Source organism: Terrapene carolina, unplaced genomic scaffold, assembly GCF_002925995.2.
Source record: "Terrapene carolina triunguis isolate 2854851 unplaced genomic scaffold, T_m_triunguis-2.0 Scaffold714, whole genome shotgun sequence".
NCBI classification, from domain to species: Eukaryota; Metazoa; Chordata; order Testudines; family Emydidae; genus Terrapene; species Terrapene triunguis.
In genome coordinates, this window is record NW_020665065.1 from 13,796,506 (window position 1) to 13,815,741 (window position 19,236).

General features: G+C 45.6%; 1 protein-coding gene across 4 annotated transcripts in view; it reads left to right on the forward strand.

Annotated features, from left to right (window-relative positions):
- The window catches only part of LOC112104185 (kazrin), a 400,475-nt gene that overhangs the window by 312,104 nt on the left and 69,135 nt on the right, over positions 1-19,236 (forward strand). For all 4 annotated transcript variants that reach the window (XM_026659996.2, XM_029913544.1, XM_029913546.1 and 1 more), the window contains 2 exons: positions 8,119-8,255; positions 15,433-15,603. In XM_026659996.2, the coding sequence (XP_026515781.1) occupies positions 8,119-8,255; positions 15,433-15,603 (308 nt within the window). The remainder of the gene's footprint in view (positions 1-8,118; positions 8,256-15,432; positions 15,604-19,236) is intronic.

Sequence of the window (19,236 nt, forward strand, 5' to 3'; positions counted from 1 at the left end):
GCAGTCTGCACAGCGATTGGTCTTTTCATGCACGTATAGATGGTGGTAGCTAGGAAAGATGATCTATGCTGTGTGGTGTGGGACATGAGTTGGAATTGTGGGTTCATCCCTTGCACCCCCTGCGTCCAGGCCTTGCCAGCATGGGCAAAGAGCTGTTACTCCCTAATAATGTAACCTGAGTGCCAAGCTGGAGTCAAACCAAGCTTTTTGGATCCCAGAGAACTGGTTGAGGTGTTCTAGATAAGCTGAGTGGAAAGATCTCGGGGGAATCCCATTAGGGGTGTTAAAAATATGAGCACAGATCTGAAGTTTGCACATGGCCTCTCTGTTTATAATGAACTGATCCAAAAGCCCCTAGACTTTGGACTTTTTGAGATCTGGATCTGGAGTTTTGTGGCTTCAGCCCATCGTTGATGTATTTTTATTTTATTTTATATATAATCTAAAAACCTATTTGTGGTCCAGACTCCACACGATCAATTATAGATATAATTAATTAGGTTTTTTAAAACCCTACTTCATTTATGCTCATGGTGGAGACCTAGGGCTGATCCAGCTCCCATCCAAGTCCATAATGCACCTGATTCTGATCTCTGTGGCATTATCCCATTGTAACTCCATTGAGCTCAACATAAGTGAGACCCAGAGCTAAACCCACTGATTTGCTTTTAAAAGTGTCCAAAAAAGCCCAGGCTGAAAAGATTACAGTTCCCATGTATATCCCTGCAAATATTTGATATAGTAAACAGCTAAGCATATACTGTATTTCACAGATAAATAAGTGCTAGTGGAGGTACATAGTACTGTGTTCATCAATCAGTTCAGGACAGAGCATTTCTGGATGCATATGATACTGTATGTAGCTTTCCTTTAAGGGATATAAGAGTATTACCACACTATTCGCAACCTAGGCTCAACATAATGTTTGATACAACGATACTATTTCACTTCGCTCACATTGGACCACATTTGCATCTTCCAATACACATTCCATTGGAACCTGTAGGTGATGTCTAAAGGGTTAAGCTGTTCCCATGAAAAAACAGCAATACAGCAAGAGTGGGTTTTGTAAAACGAAGTTGGCCCTGCCTGGGTTACCCATTCATGGCAAACCTCTCTGCTTTCCCATTACATTCTCCAGCCAGTTTGAGTGTACCAGCCTTGGGCAGCCTTGTATATCAATCCCCCTTGTTTACCCCAGCATGGGTCTCTATCGTACAGCAGTAACACGAAGAGAAAATACCGATGGTTGATGGAGGTCTTATGAGAGAGTTTTTGTTCGACCTGATGCTGTTCATTAATCTCTGCAGGCTGGAGGATGCCTGGCAAGGGGGCAGTCTCTCCAGCACACCACGCCATAAAATTGGAATCTTCTTCCTGGCAACAAAATTAGCTCTCCTGTTTTCTTGCTCTCTCCCCCCGTGCGCAGGGTGCACCCTGTTGCTAAGGTTGCCCGGTGCGTCCTTAGTTCTGGCACTTCCTAACTTTTGAGTCCTTGACTTTGCAACCTTCATAATGTTTTTGTCTGTGTGATAAATATATATATTGCCTGCAGCTTGTTCAGTGGCACCTCAGCGAGATATTTGTCCTCTGATGTATGCCCTTGGCACTTTTGTGTGTGTGTTTTTATTATTAATTTTTTTTAAGGAGTTTGCTGATCATATCACAGAATCGCTTGGAAAGGAAAAAAAAGTTTATTTGCCAAATGGTTAGCAGAGCTTCTGCAGTGAGCTCTGCTTGGAACATGATAAATACATTTGTGCATACCGGTCTTCTCTGCTAGCTCAGCCGGTCAAGAGATCTATTAAATGATAAGCAGAGATTCTGCTCTCTGTGTGTGGGGTGGGCACACTGGAAGACGATAGATCAGTGTACGTGTACCAACCCTCTCCACGAGCTCCATCTGTAGTGAGAGGTATTCAGCGGTCTCATTCGCTGGACTTGTAACACATGCATTCTGTTTTTAGCACCGTTCTGATATACTGCCTCCTATGTGCAGAATCAGAGTCCTAGAGTGATTTGGGTTGGGAAAATACCTTCTCATGGCTTATGTGGGACCCTCCTCCTGCACTGTGGCAGGATGGACTCAACTATTTCCGACTCATCCCTGATGGTATCCAGGCTAATCATTGGATGTTCCCATGATAGAACAACCACCATTTGCATCTCATTCCATCTCTTGAACCAATACCATTATCCACATTTTCCCTTATATTTAGAATCATAGACTCATAGACTTTAAGGTCAGAAGGGACCATTATGATCGTCTAGTCTGACCTCCTGCACAACGCAGGCCACAGAATCTCACCCACCCACTCCTATATCAAACCTCTAACTTATGTCTGAGTTATTGAAGTCCTCAAATCGTGGTTTAAAGACTTCAAGATGCAGAGAATCCTCCAGCAAGTGACCCGTGCCCCACGCTGCAGAGGAAGGCGAAAACCCCCCAGGGCCTCTGCCAATCTGCCCTGGAGGAAAATTCCTTCCCGACCCCAAATATGGCGATCAGCTAAACCCTGAGCATGTGGGCAAGACTCATCAGCCAGCAACCAGGAAAGAATTCTCTGTAGTAACTCAGATCCCACCCAATCTAACATCCCATCACAGGCCATTGGGCATATTTACTGCTAATAGTCAAAAATCAATTAATTTCCAAAATTAGGCTATCCCATCATACCATCCCCTCCATAAACTTATCAAGCTTAGTCTTGAAGCCAGATATGTCTTTTGCCCCCACTGCTCCCCTTGGAAGGCTGTTCCAGAACTTCACTCCTCTGATGGTTAGAAAACTTCATCTAATTTCAAGTCTAAATTTCCTGATGGCCAGTTTATATCCATTTGTTCTTGTATCCACATTGGTACTGAGCTTAAATAATTCCTCTCTCTCCTTGGTATTTATTCCTCTGATATATTTATAGAGAGCAATCATATCTGACCTCCTCCTGACAAAGCCCTGGCTGGGATGATTTAGTTGGGAATTGGTCCTGCTTTGAGCAGGGGGTTGGACTAGATGACCTCTTGAAGTCCCTTCCAACCCTGATATTCTATGATTCTATATCTCCACTCAGCCTTCTTTTGGTTAGGCTAAACAAGCCAAGCTCTTTGAGTCTCCTTTCATGAGACAGGTTTTCCATTCCTCAGATCATCCTAGTAGCCCTTCACTGTACCTGTTCCAGTTTGAATTTATCCTCCTTAAACATAGGAGACCAGAACTGCACACAGTATTTCAGATGAGGTCTCACCGGGGCCTTGTATAATGGTACTAACACCTCCTTATCTCTACTGGAAATACCTCGCCTGATGCATCCCAAGACCACATTAGCTTTTTTCACGGCCATATCACATTGGCGGCTCATAGTCATCCTGTGATCAACCAATACTCTGAGGTCCTTCTCCTCCTCTGTTACTTCCAACTGATGCATCCCCAGCTTATAACAAAAAATCTTATTAATCCCTAAATGCACGACCTTGCACTTTTCACTATTAAATTCCATCCTATTACTATTATTCCAGTTTACAAGGTCATCCAGATCTTCCTGTATGATTCCTGGTCCCTCTCTGTATTGGCAATACCCCTCCAGCTTTGTGTCATCCGCAAACTTTATTAGCACATTCCCACCTTTTGTGCCAAGATCAGTAATAAAAAGATTAAATAAGATTGGTCCCAAAACCGATCCCTGAGGAACTCCACTAGTAACCTCCCTCCAGCCTGACAGTTCACCTTTCAGTATGACCCGTTGTAGTCTCCCCTTTAACCAGTTCCTTATCCACCTTTCAATTTTCATATTGATCCCCATCTTTTCCGATTTAGCTAATAATTCCCCATGTGGAACCGTATCAAATGCCTTACTGAAATCGAGGTAAATTAGATCCACTGTGTTTCCTTTGTCTAAGAAATCTGTTACCTTCTCAAAGGAGGAGATCAGGTTGGTTTGGCACGATCTACCTTTTGTAAAACCATGTTGTATTTTGTCCCAATTACCATTGACCTCAATGTCCTTAACTACTTTCTCCTTCAAAAAATTTGCCAACACCTTGCCATGCTACAGATGTCAAACTAACAGGCCTGTAGTTACCCAGATCACTTTTTTTCCTTTCTTAAAAATAGGAACTATGTTAGCAATTCTCCAGTTGTACGGTACAACCCCTGAGTTTACAGATTTATTAAAAATTCTTGCTAATGGGCTTGCAATTTCATGTGCCAGTTCCTTTAATATTCTTGGATGAAGATCATCTGGGCCCCCCGATTTAGTCCCATTAAGCTGTTCGAGTTAACCTGATTTTCCACTCTGCAACTTGAGCCTTTGGGACAGGGACCGTCCTTTTGTTCTGTGTTTGTGGAGCGCCTACCACCATGGGGTCCTGGTCCATCACTGGAGCTCCTGGGTGCTACAGTGATGCAAATAATAACCAATGCAGATGGAACATGTAGTAATTATTAATAAGAATAATGTATCCCTGTCCTTTATATAACATATAAATGGAGATTTTACTTATACCGAAGTTGCTCTCTGGAAGGGAGGGCAGGAAGCGGAGACCAATTGCATGGTGAAAATTCATGCAAGAAGCCAACAGCTGGCTCCTCCACACTCAGCGTGAGCTACAGATGGGTCTCTCATACCATCTCCCAAGCATTGCTGGATTCAGATTCCAGCTCTGACTCATCTCAAGCCGCCTCTGAAGCTGTTCTGCCCTGGAAGAGATCACCAAGGCTTGTAATTATTAGAAGAATAAAAAGATGAGGACTGATGGCTGCTTTTAGCCATCAACACCAAGCCTGGCCAGGAACTGAATTGGAGAAATGTGTGCAGAAGAGGAGTGAGGGGAAACTACTGGCAGTTTGGCTCATTAACTAATATTCCCCTGATTTATTATGTCATTATTTGGCCTTGTTTTTTCTATGCTCCATACAGTATTTATAAGGCAAAAAATTCCACCCCTGCAAATGAGCATCTAGAAAACAAATAGGGAGAAAATAAGTGGATTTTAATGTAATCTAAAGCAAAAGTGTTGTGGTGGTGTTTTCTTTGTTCCCTCCCCCGTTCATTCTCAAGCCAACATGATTTCAAACGGCTGCAGAGTTTTTTGTAATGTAAACTTTTCGATTTTTATGGCCAGAAGGCGTATGAGGTCATCTGGTCTGATCTCCTCTATAATAAAGACCATTGAATTTAACCCTGTTGCTCCTCTATCAAGCCCAATGGCTAAAGCATCAACCAGAAAAGCCTCCAGTCTTGCTTTGAAGACATCAAGAGATGGCGAATCCACCACTTCCCTTGGTAATTTTGTTCCCATCACTAATCATCCTCACTGTTCCAAGTGTGTGCCCGATTTCTCATTTGGATTTGTCTGGCTTTAACTTCCAGCCACTGGGGCTTGTTCTGCCTTTCTCTGCTGTAATACCTGGTATTTTCTCCCCGGTAAAATATGGGAATTGTGTAGGGGACTCAAATCAGTGGGGAGAGTTCAAAGTAACAAGTCTTGAAAATCGAAACCTTTTGGGCCTCATTTTTGTTCTTCTTGTGCTTAGTTTAGCATTTTGTGCTGCAAATAATCTCATTGAAAGCAATAGAATAAAGTGACTTAACGTATCTAAAGGGGACAGAATCTGGCCCTTTTTAAAATGTATTATTTCATAAAGTTGCAGAATGTACCAGTGAGTGTTGGGCAAATTGGTTCCAGGTTCAGTTTGAATAAGATCCTGGAAACTAGTGTAACAGCACAGTGTTGTAGACCAGGGTCATTTGCTTGAGCAGAAGAAGCTCATGTTTTTAGATCCAGAAGTCCCAGGTTCAATCCCTGCAGATGTCTAGGTATACTTGGTCCTGTTTCAGCACAGAGGGATGGGGATGGATCTTGAGGTCTCTACTAACCCTACATTACTATGGCCTGGTCTACACTACTGTGGTAAATCGATCTAACTTACACAACTTCCATTACGTGAATAACATAACTGAAGTCGACATAGATCCACTTACCGCGGTGGCGACACTGCGCTGTGTCGACGGGCGAGCGTCACCCGTCGATTTCCCTTACATTTCTCGGGGAGGTGGAGTACACAAATCGATGGGAGAGTGCTCACCCATCGATTTATCTTGTCTTCACCAGACCCGCTAAATCGACACTCACTGCATCGATTGCAGCAGTTTCGATCCACCGGCAAGTGTAGACATGCCCTAAGATTCTTTGAGCCAGTCAGGAGCATTGTAATGTGAACATGTTTATATGAACGATCAGAACCCTTGGCTCTGCAATATTAGGCTAGAAGATTCATGGGCACGAGTTTTCTTGTGAGATTCCTGGCACTTCCTACTTCTGATTGGACTGAAAGTATCACAAGAACCCCCTTTATCACGGCATGTCTTTCTGTTTGCACTCTGATCCTGACTTCTCTTTCCACCTGTAATCTGTGGAACAAGCCAAGCAATGTACTTTCTCCAGTATTCTCCTATTCCCGCTCGGACGTACGTGTTTCGTTCCTCCCACCACGAAGCACTACTAGGACAGCACTACTTCTCTGAGCTGGTACAGGAGGGTTTGGGGAAATGAAGTGAACTGGTGAGAAGTCGGCACTCATTTTCTGCTACTCCCCATCAGCTTGCTGCATTGTAACTTAACAGGAGGTGGGAAGATTAAGAGCCATAACAAACGCTGTGATGTCTCAGTGTTGTGGTGTTTGTAATTTACATTAGTTTGTGAGCAAGGAGGAAATACCCTGTTTATTTAGGCTCAACCTCCCTGCCCTTTGGTCTCCCTTCCTCAGTTTCTTATTCTGTTTCACTCAGGCACCCCAAATATCTCCTGTTCCTCCTCCTTGAAAGATGTTTGATGGGATGTAACACGATGGGTGACTTATTTTTGCAGTAACAAGCAGAAAGGAGCACTCTGCCCAGTACAGGAACATGTCTGCTGTGAAATGCCTGTAGCCTGACATTTTGGAGATGAAAAATCTCAAATGCTTTTTTCCCCACCCCCCTGGTTTTGTTCTGTAATTGGAATTTGAAAATCAGCCGGGTGTGATTATTCCATCCGAATGGGTCGTGCTGCCCTGCTGGCTGAGGTTGAATTGGGCTTGGAAGGTCTGACCAAATTCTGATCTGCATCGCACCAACATTGGGTTCAGTGGAACTGCTCTGGATTAACACCAGCGTAGATGAGATCAGAACCTAGCCCCTGGACTGTCGTTTCAGAGCTTGGTTATTTTCTTTAATTGCAGTTGGCATAGAGATGGAATGCCAAAGCCAAACCTCTTCAGACTTTATGGGTGAAACCTTGGCCCCGCTGTGAAGCCAGTGGGAGTTTTGCCACTGAGTTCAATGAAACCAGGATTCTATCTTGTGGTTCTAGGGTTAGCTATAAACTTGGCATGGTTCCATCTCCAACCTAGAAGGAAACTTGGCATAATCAGTAAAGGAATTTCCTGCCATCCGGCGTGGATTGCACTGAATAACACTGAGTTCATGCTTAAAAAATAAAGGCATTTTCTTCTGGCAGACAGGTGCATTTGAAAGACTCCAGAACTGTAAATGATCAGACCAGTTCTTAAAATCTAGTAGGATGGGTCACTACCAATACCACTGTTTCTTTTTTAACTTACAGAGCATTGAAAACTACATTGGTTTTGGCTGTAGTAGACCGGTAACATTTTAGATTAAAAATAGCATAGGTCTTTTCTTTTTTAGATCAAATTTAGGCCACAATCCATCAAAGCATTTCAGCACATCCTTGTCCTAAGCACATGAATAGGCTCACTGAAATAAATTGGGTTAGCCATGTGCTTAAGTTCTCTACTAAGGGCCTTAGTTTCCAACCGTGGAAAGAGGCATTCATAATACATGGATATGGACTGGTGAATTTACAGATATCCCTAGCATAGATCAGGCTCTGATTCCATTTGCATCATTCAGCTAACTATGGCAGAGCATCCGCGGCGGTTCCTATTCACGCTAATTATCACAGGAAAATCAGGAGTTCAGAATCCTTCGTAGAATTGTAGTTGTCCTGTGTTTAAAATAAGCCCAGAGTGTTTGGAAAGATTGAGATGTGACTTTCTGAATGTAGAGAAGAGCCCCATTTCCTGTCTCTGACCTTGAGCTGTAACTGTGTTCTTTCATGCAGCCATGAAGGCAGATCGAAAACGTTTGAAAGCAGAGAAGACAGACCTGGTAAGCCAAATGCAACAGCTCTACGCCACGCTGGAGAGCCGGGAGGAACAGCTACGTGACTTCATCAGGAACTACGAGCAACACAGAAAAGTAAGCTCCTGCATAGCCTGTCCAGAATTATCAGACACAGATGAACATGCTATGTTGGGGAAGAGTCAAAACAGCTTTTGTTAAGGAAAATCATGCCTCACCAATCTATTAGAATTCTTTGAACATGTCAACATTCATGTGGACAAGGATGATAAAATTGATGATAACGTTCTTGGACTTTCAGAAAGCCTTTGACAAGATCCCATGCCAAAGGCTCTTAAGTAAAGCAAGCAGTCATGGGATAAGAAAGAAGATCCTCTCATGGATCAGTAACTGGCTAAAAGATAGGAAACAAAGGGTAGGACTACATAGTCAATTTTCATAGTTTAGAGAGGTAGATAGCAGGGTCCTCCAAGGATCTGTACTGGGACCAGTGCTGTTTAACATCTTCATAAATGATCAGGGGAAAGGGATAAAAAGTGAAGTGACAAAGTTTGCAGATGATACAAAATTAGTCAAGACAGTTAAGTCCAAAGCTGACTGCAAAGAGCTACAAAGGGATCTCACAAAACTGGGTGACTGGGCAACAAAATGGCAGATGAAATTCAGTGTTAAGTGCAATGTTAATGCACATTGGAAATCATAATCCCAAGTATACCGACAAAATGATGGGATCTAAATTAGCTGTTACCACTCAAGAAAGAGATCTTGGAGTCCTTGTGGATAGTTCTCCAAAAACATCCGCTCAATGTGCAGTAGCAGTAAAAGAAAAGCTAACAGAATATTAGGAACCATTGGGAAAGAGAGAAAAAATAAGACAGAAAATACAATGCCACTATATAAATCCATGGGACACCCACAGCTTGAATACTGTGTGTAGTTCTGGGCACCCTATCTCAAAAATGATATATTAGAATTGGCAAAAAAACAGAGATGGGCAACAAAAATGATTAAGGATATGAAACAACTTCCATACAAGGAGAGATTGGGGCTGCTCATAGACTCATAGACTTTAAGGTCAGAAGGGACCATTATGGTCATCTAGTCTGACCTCCCGCATGATGCAGGCCACAAAAGCTGACCCACCCAATTTCCCTTATCTCAGCTGTTGAAGTCTCCAGATCGTGATTTAAAGACTTCAAGTCGCAGAGAATCCTCCAGCTTGCGACCCCTGCCCTATGCTGCGGAGGAAGGCAAAAAACCTCCAGGGCCTCTGCCAATCTACCCTGGAGGAAAATTCCTTCCCGACCCCAAATATGGCGATCAATAGAACCCCGAGCATACAGGCAAGATTCTCCAGCCGGACCCACATTTTACCAGCGATGGCACGTTATTACCTAATTGACTAAAATCACGTTATCCCATCAAACCATTCCCTCCATAAACTTATCTAGCCTAATCTTGAAGCCAGAGAGGTCTTTCGCCCCCACCGTTTCCCTCGGAAGGCTGTTCCAAAATTTCACCCCTCTGACGGTTAGAAACCTTCGTCTAATTTCAAGCCTAAACTTCCCCACGGCCAGTTTATATCCATTCGTTCTCGTGTCCACATTAGTACTGAGCTGAAATAATTCCTCTCCCTCCCTGGTATTTATCCCTTTGATATATTTAAAGAGAGCAATCATATTAGATTAGAAAAGAGACAACTGAGGGAGGATATAATAGAGATCTGTAAAATCAGGAAAGGTGTGGAGAAAGTGAATAAGGAAGTGTTATGGGAAGGGAGAAATAACACAAGAACCAGAGGTCACCCAATGAAATTAATAGCGACAGATTTAAAACAAACTTAAGAAAGGACTTCTTCACACAGTCAATTGTGGACTCATTGCTATGGGATGTTGTGAAGGCCACAAGTATAATTGGGTTATAAAAACAATTAGATAAGTTCATGGAGGATAAGTCCATCAATGGCTATTTGTCAAGATGGTTAGGGACACAACCCCATGTTCCAGGTGTCCGTAAGCCTCTGACTGCCAGAAGCTGAGACTGGATGACGGGCTGGATCACTCAATAATTGCCCTGTTGTGTTCGTTTCCTCTGAAGCCTCTAGCTCTGGTCACTGTCAAAGACTTACTTGGGTGCCATCTGCACCAACAGCCTGTATCACACACTGAGCTAGATGGACCATTGGTCTGACCCAGTGTGGCCATTCTGATGTTCTTCTGTTTTAGTTGTTATACTGTGGCTTCATTTTAGCTCAGACATCGGTGTTTAACATAGTGTAAGTGATAAACTTTAGCTGTCAAAATGCAAAAATATTGCACATTTCTTAAACGTGGCAGCCATGTTTAAAGGTTGCTGCTAGAAAAAGCCCACAGGCAGAGAGGGGTCAGAGTGGGAAATCGTCCTCTGTGAGCCGGATTCCACCCTCAAAGTCCTCAGAGACGCCACTCTGCTGCATACTCTTCAGGATGTAAGGGTAAGGAGGTGTGGTCTGTGCAGGTACAAACTCCAACCACACACACACCCTCTTCCCGTAGCTGGTGCAATCTATACCAAGGGAGCAGGCAGTCTGTTGCTGGTAACACTAGGGCTGCAGGATACTGTATCTGCAGAGTATATGAGCACTTACTTGGGTGTCATCTGCACCAACAGCCTGTATCACACCGCAGAGTCCACCTTCCCGCGCTCTTGAGGGCTGCAGAATCCATCTCTCACATCCTGGGGACATGCTGAAGCCTTTCCATTGATATCAGTGGGCTCTGGATTAGGCTCTAAAAGCCATGCCATCTGCACTATCCAAAGCAAGGGGCTGATGTCCTATTGGCTCTCTCTGTACCACAGTCTACAATGGCTTGTATTGAATCTGTGCATTGGCCTTTCTAAATTGTCCTGAAAACATTACCAGCCCACGCAGAAACTCTTCGATCCTCCCCATTGAAGTCAATGGCAAAAGTCCCATTCACTTCAGTGCTGCAAGATCAAGTCCAAAATCTACTCGCATTGCTGTGATGAATGATGGTAGTGAAAAGACCTGGAGAGATTTAACTCCCGGATCAAAAAAAAACTTATCTCAGGTGAGTGAGCAAATAAAAGGTGGTAAGGCAGCTGGCAATATAACTGGAGCACTAGTAAATACCTAAATACAGGAAAAGTCAGGTCAATGAGCAAAGTTAGCGGTGTTTGATTTAAGAGTATTGCTCTATCCGTCTCATGTAACAAATCGGACTGGAAGAAATCATTGAACCAATATGGTGTGCGCGCTCCCGCTCTCTCTCTCTCGCTCTCTGCTCAAGGGAATGAGCTTTTACAACGGGTTATTTCAAGGACAGGTTTTGTAATTGTCCTTAAAGTTAAGAGCTTGTTAAAAGAACATACAAACTGCAGTGACTCTAGACTAAGTCGCTCAAGAATAAATAGCATTTCTCTGAAATGTTTTCGGCATCTCTGCTCTGTTTGCAAGAGGATATATATAGAGAGACAGTTTCCTGTTTTGCTTTTGATTAGGCTGCATAGAGCCATCCGCTCCAATAAACAGCCATGGGAATCAAACATCTGTAATTATTCTGGGCTTTTTTCCATGCAGAGAGAGAAAGTTTCTATTTTTAAAGTATCATAACAAAGATCACGCGAATCCAGCTTTCAGCTTTTGCAGAAAATTGTATTTTTCTTTCCAGCTTGTGTGAGAAAATCAATACAATTTAAAAAATCCCAAAGACACGTGCGGGAGGAACACATGGAGGAAGGCACATAGGTTGGGAGAGGCTCTTTGCGCTGCTCATTTGCTTGCAAGAATGCTGGAGGTTTTATGATCTCTGCAGCCCCTCCACTTGCTTCATCCAGATCTGCTGGTAGGATCTTTATGGGAGTCTGAGGCAATTCTTCCCTGGGGGCTGTGTTTGCAGAGAGGCTGAGGGACATGTCCTCGTTTCCACTCTGTGGCAGGCAGCCTGCGTATTTTCACCACTGATTCACTAGAGAAACTTAGTGTATGAAATAACCTATGAACTGGGGTCTGGGCGACTCTGAGGTCATCTCCTGTATTCATGGAGAAGGATCAAAGAGTGTTTGAAAAAGCATCCTGCCTCTTCCTTGTGCTTGTTCTCCCAGGGCATCCCATAACATTTCTCCACAAGCCTCAAAGGAAATGACATTGCCATCCTGGTCTCAAGGACCCGCACCCATAGTCTGTCGCAGTGACCTTAAGCGCCTTAGGTCTTGTCCACAGTGTGACTGGAAACGGTGCAATAACGAGGCTTGATTATCAGAAGTGTTGAACATCCAAGACTCAACCTCAAGCTGGGGTCAGTGGGAGTTGCGGGTGCTCAGTGTTTCTGAACATGATTGTGGCTAGCAGCGGTTTTATCCCGTTTTCCCTAATCACCAGAGAGGATCTGCTTATTCTGAAAGTGCTGTTGGTCAAACCAGGCTATAGACTCTCACAACAGCGTGGCTTTCAAACAAATTGTCCAGGAAAAAGCACTTGTCTGCATGGCCGGGGAAACCACGCTCTCGGCAACAGTCTGTAGGCTGGTGTTGATAGAACAGTTTCATCTATAGTATGGGGAAGAGCCAACAATGTTCCATCACCGTGGTTGACGGGTGATGTAAACCATCGGCCTGCTGTCCTCTATAAAAATGTAGGGCTTCGACCTACCTCTGATAACACCTCTGAACACATGGGACCGTGGAGGGGATTTCAGTGGGAAGCAGGATGGAGGGATGGCGTTGCTGATGTTTTACGCTGATACCCTTTCCTTGTGTCCCCCGTGTTAATTCAGCCCTCTTCGGTCCAGTGCTGTATGTGGAAGGACTGGCGCTGTTTGGCTTCTACATATATGCAAAGCTATTGGTGAGGCGAGAACACTGCTGCCTTCATTACATGCAACGTTGGGGGTTGGTTTGTGTTTTCCTGAGCTTGGCCTTGCAGAAGCTGAAACGATCATTTGACTGTGACAACAGGAACTGCTCTCTGAATGTCCCCTTTAGCCATCCTGGAAAGGAGAGGGATGCACAGAGGTTTTTCAATAGGGCTAGAATTTAAAACAATCAGACTAGCTGCAGAGCATGTCAGCCTGGTCCTATTTGGTAGAAGCCACCACTCCCATGTACTAACACCTAGTCTGAGATTCCCTGGGCCTCCGAGGCATTTAGGCACCCAGTTCCCATAGGCAGTTTTGCAAATTTCAGCCTTTGGGCTCGACCACATGCACAGTGACATAAGGGGATGTAAGCAGTCCCCTTAGTCCCCGTGCATGGGCTCCCTATGTTGCCAGACCCTGCATGGTGTCGGGGGAAGCAGCTGGTGCTGAGCGGCTGATCCCGCATCCCATGCAGGTGTGTGGGCACGGGGCAAAGGGCAGACACAATCTTAGCTCCACCTTTTCCTCCTCTCTCCAGCTGAGCTGCCATGCAGAAGGAAGTAACCAAGGAAGCACCAGGAGAAAGGCATTACAGCATCACACTTCCGTCCCTGCTTCCCCCTTTGGCCATTGGGCAAAGTACGCTGTGCACTGCCCCCTGGACTGCGAGGTGCCAAATCAGCCCTCGGTGATCTGTTCCCCTGAACGGGCACAGGTGGCACCAAGCTGCATGTCCCTCGACCTGTTCCCGGAGGAGCCGACTCTCAAAACAGCTGGACTTTTCTGCAGCTGCTAATCATTCAGTCACTAAAGCAGCGTCATGGGGAGGGATCCCTGGCAGAAAGTAATACCCAGCGCGCAAATGCAGCTGCCATCTACCGTCCTCTTTTACCAAAAAAAAAAAAAAAAAGATTGAAAGGTGAAAAATACAGCCGGCGGGATGCACGCTGCCATGAGCACAATCACGTCCGTGCTGCTTTCGCCTCACTGAACTAGTTTGCACTGGGCCGTGACCACCGTCAAACTAATAACTTAGTTGGCTGGCATTCTGCATCAGCTGGGCTCCCAGTGCTGCACGGCCTTGACAACACAAGTGAGGTGGCTTGTGCGCTTTTTGTAGCCAGGTAATTTCCCATCCAGCAATCTCCTCTTAGGTGGCTCCGGGATGTCATCTCATTGGCGCAGGAACCTGAAGACGGTGTGGTCCAGTGGGCAGGGAACCAGAGTGGAAGTCAGGAGACTACAATTCAATTCCTGTTTCTGCCACAGACTCTGTCCTGAACCACATGACCCCACTGTGCCTCAGTTTCCCCCCATGTCAAACCGAGATGATGGTGCTTTAGCCGCCATTGTAAAGTGCATTGAGATCTGTGAATGAGAAGGGCTGGAGAAGGCCTGAGTATGATTAATCTCCAGAAGCACAACAAAGCTCTCAAACCCAGAAAAGGAGAAGAGCCAGGGTTCCTTGAAGCCCACTAGGGACTAGACTGTTGCCACCAAATTTCATGTGGCAGGTGCTCAGATATCAGAACCCAAAGACAGACAGACAGATTAAAAACCCAGAAAACTTCTGTATCTGTACCGAAGCTGCACACGAAGTAGCTGCCACCTGTATTTTTTTTAATAGGAGTTTCCTTGTAGAAACAGGGAATCTTTTGTTTTTATTAAGCTCTGTTGTGAGCGATGAAGGGGGCAGGGGGTTTCCTATGAGGCCCGTTCTCCTATCCCCGTATCCACAGGGGACAGACTAAATCTGCAATTCAGGAAGAGATACCACAGGCTTGTGTCAAACAGTAGGCAATGGTGCGTTTCCAGGGCAGCTGGGCTTGCGAACAAGCTTGCCTCCGCTTTAGGTTCTTTGGCACCGGGAATTAGAATCCCCAGGGCTCTCTCGAGCAGCTAACTCCTCGCTTCTCTCCAGCGTTCGTTTCAGTGCTAACGTTCTGGTGAAACGCTGGCACTTCATTATGGCCACCCTTGGCCCGGGAGCTGCAGTGCAGATCCATTTTGCCCCACAGGCCTGGTCGGTGGCACTCACATGGGCAGAGGGTCTCCAGGAGGGGTCTAGTCCAGAGTGTGGCAAAGAGACACAGGCGGTGAAAACGATCTCTTACTTTTGTTTGTTTGCCCTTCAGTTTTTCAGTGTGTTGCTTCTTTCCCTACTTATTACCCCCGACGCAGACCTGCAGCTTCCTTACAACCCTCCCTATTCACCCTGGCTGTAGGCTCTGGTAGGAGAAGGTAAGGAAGAGGGGGTGAAATCCTGGCCCCATTGAAGCCAATAGGAGCTTTGCCATTGACTCCAGTGTGGTCATGATTTTGCCCAGTGTTTTTAATACCAGATAAAACGCTGCCCTGTGTTGCGTGGCACGGATTTCCTGGGGAAGCGAGCGGTGCCTGTTCTCTCATTCCCTGCCTTTGCCCTGGTGTCTTTGCAGGAGAGCGAGGATGCAGTGAAAGCACTTGCGAAAGAGAAGGATCTCCTGGAGCGCGAGAAGTGGGAGCTGCGCCGGCAAGCCAAAGAGGCGACAGACCACGCCAGCGCGCTCCGCTCCCAGCTGGATCTGAAAGACAACAGAATGAAGGAACTGGAAGCCGAGCTCGCCATGGTGAGAGCCCTCCCTCCTGCAGCTGTAGCTGGAGGCATTGGTTTAGGCTGGAGTGCAGACGGGGCACCTCTACGGGGCAGCTGGGAGGTGTAAATCGCAGCTCCGGAAGATGTTCACCTGCTAGCTAAAAATCATAGAAATGTGGGGCTGGAAGGGACCTCGAGAGGTCATCCAGTCCAGCCGCCTACACTGAGGCAGGCCCAAGTAGACTCTCCCTGACAGGTGTTTGTCCAGCCTGTTCTTAAAAACCCCACAGATGGGGATTCCACACCCTCCCGTGGAAGCCTGTTCCAGTGCTTAGCTAGCCTTAGCGTGAGAGAGTTTTTCCTAATATCCAACCTCAATCCCTTGCCGCACTAAGCAGCGTGACCGCAGCAGAGCCACCCGAGTACCACACTATCTGAGATCCTAGGGACATCCTTGAGCAACCAAGCCCAAGCAGAGCTAGTGTGTGTGCAGGTACCCACTCTGGGAATTGCGTCTCTGAGCTGCAGCGGAGACGTACCTTAGAAAACCTCAGCCAGTCCAGAGTCTCTGCCATTACCATGAATTCTGTAGGGTTTGCTTTTGGTCTGATTCGCTGTGACAGCCCCTGCCCAGTGGATGTCTCCTGGCTGGACACTTTCACCTTAGCAGATGGTCGTATGTTTCTGGTCCAGCAAACCCAGACAGGCAGCCTTTCAAACCACCCTGGAAAGATACTTGCAGAAGCTGCGTTTCTGCCTCTGCAGTCATCCCAGAACCCTTGGCGATTCCCCCAGCACTGGTTATTTGCTCCCTTCATGCTGTAGCTGCCTGCGATGTGAACTCTGTTTCCCAGGTGTTGAACAACCTGCATCTTTCCACACACCCTGCAAAGTATGGCTAGGCTGCGGAAGCACCCTTGACATCAATGTTTCCCTGCTTGGGTGATAAATGATCTCATTTTGTTAAGGGGGTTGCAGCACCGACCAAAGACACAATTGCCACAAATCGACCCTAATTGCCTTCAAAAGCTTGCCAGGAAAAGCAAAAACACAACCATCTCTTTGGAACCATTTTGTTTGTCTGGCTTCTCTGCAGATCGCCATGGTACTGGAAGCCCAAGGTGAATGTCATTGAAAGCAGGCACCCTTCTTACTTGTATGTCTGTGACTGCTCAGCTGTAAGCTTCCTTGTGTGCCGGCTGGCCAATGAATTAAGTAGAGAAGGCAAAGAGTTGAAAGGGTGTCTGGCCAGACTGGCAGGCTTCAGTATGATGTGCAGTTTCCTTTCATGAAATACATATGGATACTGTATCCCCATTCCCAGCACAGACACCCCTGCTTGGCTACACCAATACCACTGTGACTGATGCCTCCAAAACGCTTAGAATTATCAAACAGGTGCAGACACGTACCCACATCACAAGTACCCGCACGTCCCCACTGTAATACACAAGTTCATACGCCTCTTTACTTACACGTTCAGTGCTGGATCTATTCAAACACATACACGCAAGCGTATCCATAACCCAGTTCCTTCACCGCTCCAAGCACGTGTCCATGCACCCCCCCATTCCTCTGCCCATATATGCCTACATATTCTTCAGCATTTGGCTCTGAAATCATAAGCAGGCTGGTTGTCAATTGCCTCCTGTGTTTTCACTGTTTAAAGCAAATTTCTGCCATAAAACACACATGACAGCTGGACATGCAGTCAATTTCCCCCCCCCAGCTTAGAAATATTCCCTGGTATTAAATAGATACATCACAATGTGTTGTGCGTTGATTCACCTTGCCCTGCATAATTTCACGGTGCACAGTCACTGCCTAACTGCGACACCTAGTGTTCAAAGCCTGTCTGGGGCTCAGTTGTCTCCAGAAAGCAGACTGGGTAGCTCAGAGAGAAGGAATATTGTGGTTTCTCACCTAGTTGAGAAAGGAATGTGCTTCACAGTAAAAACAGCAGATCTCAGGAAAGGGCACTGGGATCATTTCTCTTACCTTTATTGGACTGTCTGTTGAGAGCTAAGTATATCTTTCTTGGACTTGACTATAGAATACACCTCAATGTTTCTAATATTAGGCCAGAATTCGGTCACGTTTAATCATGGTGAGTGGCGCCTTGCAGTTAACTCCATTGAAGGCAAGGGGGTTATTTGCAAAGGAAGGCACCACTCTTTGAGTAAAGGTGGAAGAATGGGCCCAGAGTAATTCATATTTAAGGAATAAAGCTAGAGATTTTATAGTGCGTGACGGGTAGGGTGACCAGACAGCAAATGTGAAAAATCGGGATGGGGGTGGGGGGTAATAGGAACCTATATAAGAAAAAGACCCAAAAATCGGGAGTGTCCCTATAAAATCAGGACATCTGGTCACCCTAGTGACGGGTAATCATGCTTAATAACATGGGTGTTATGCAGGTGAATTCACAGCAACCAATGTTTACGGCAAGTATTTCTGAAAAGGCGCTTAAAACTTTTATAGCACAGTGTGACAAGGATATCTGTTAGATTACAATCATAGTTGTATAGGTGTGTTGTGTGTTGTTTTTTTAACTATTTAACTCCCAGGGATAAGAATTTGAGATGCATTGCTTTAAAGGTGCTCTGCTTTTCAGAGTATTTCTCTTTTTTGTTAATTATTAAAACATTGATAGGGCCAAATCTCCACCATAGCTCTGTTGGCTTCAACGGAGCCGGAGCTACGCCAATTTGCACCAGGATCTAGCCCTTAGTACCTCATTTGAGTTCCACCTCAGACATGTTTGCCTTATTGGCAGCACGTTGTCAGCTTGCCGGTCTGACTGTAATCCAGGGGCGTTTGCTTACTGGACGTTAAGCCAGCAGTGTGCTTGTGATCTGATCACTGCCTCCGCAGTCCAAAAGGTGCCTTGTTTCCTCGCTTGAAGGATGTAGATGTTTGTCCTTAGATCTGGAGAAATGAACCGAGTCTTCCGTGTTGCAGCCATTTGTGGCGATTGTGCACACATTCAGTGCTGGGACATCAACCAACAGATATTTCACTCAGTCGCTCACCAAAGCCCCCTGGAAACCAGCAGTAGGTTGTGCAGATGTAAGATAGGCGAGCAGGATATGAACACATTAGCAGAGGGCAGAGTTCCACCTACAGAACTTTGGAGGTGAGGTGTGAAAAGGGAAGAGGCCAACTTGGAGACTCATGCCCCAAATCCTCAAAGATATTTGGGCTCCTAACTCCCCTTGAGGATCTGGGCCTCTGTGCCTAGGGTGGCTTTGCAGGGAGTTAGGAAAACTCTCTCTCTCTCTCCTTGCCACCAAGCCCAGGTGAGGTGGAAGTGACTTTGACCCAGTAAACGTGGAGGCTGAGATCTTGTGTGCATGGTCAAGCTGTATCCTGGAGTGCCTTTTCCTAGCTGACTTCTAAACCCTTGAAAATCAGGTTTTATAATGGAAATGCTGACAGATCCTAAACTGTAGCAGCACTGTTGGCAATTCGTGCATGTTCTCTGAGTTGGGCCATTGTACATAATGTTCCATCGCCTTTCAGTTTTATTTCTGGGGCCTGTTCTGCGGTATTTATATGCAAATTCCACACGCTGTTGCAGGAACCCTTCTACCTAGGCTTTTTCACAAAAGCAAAACACACTGGAGACGTGGAATACACGAGACTTGCCGATGCATATATTTACATT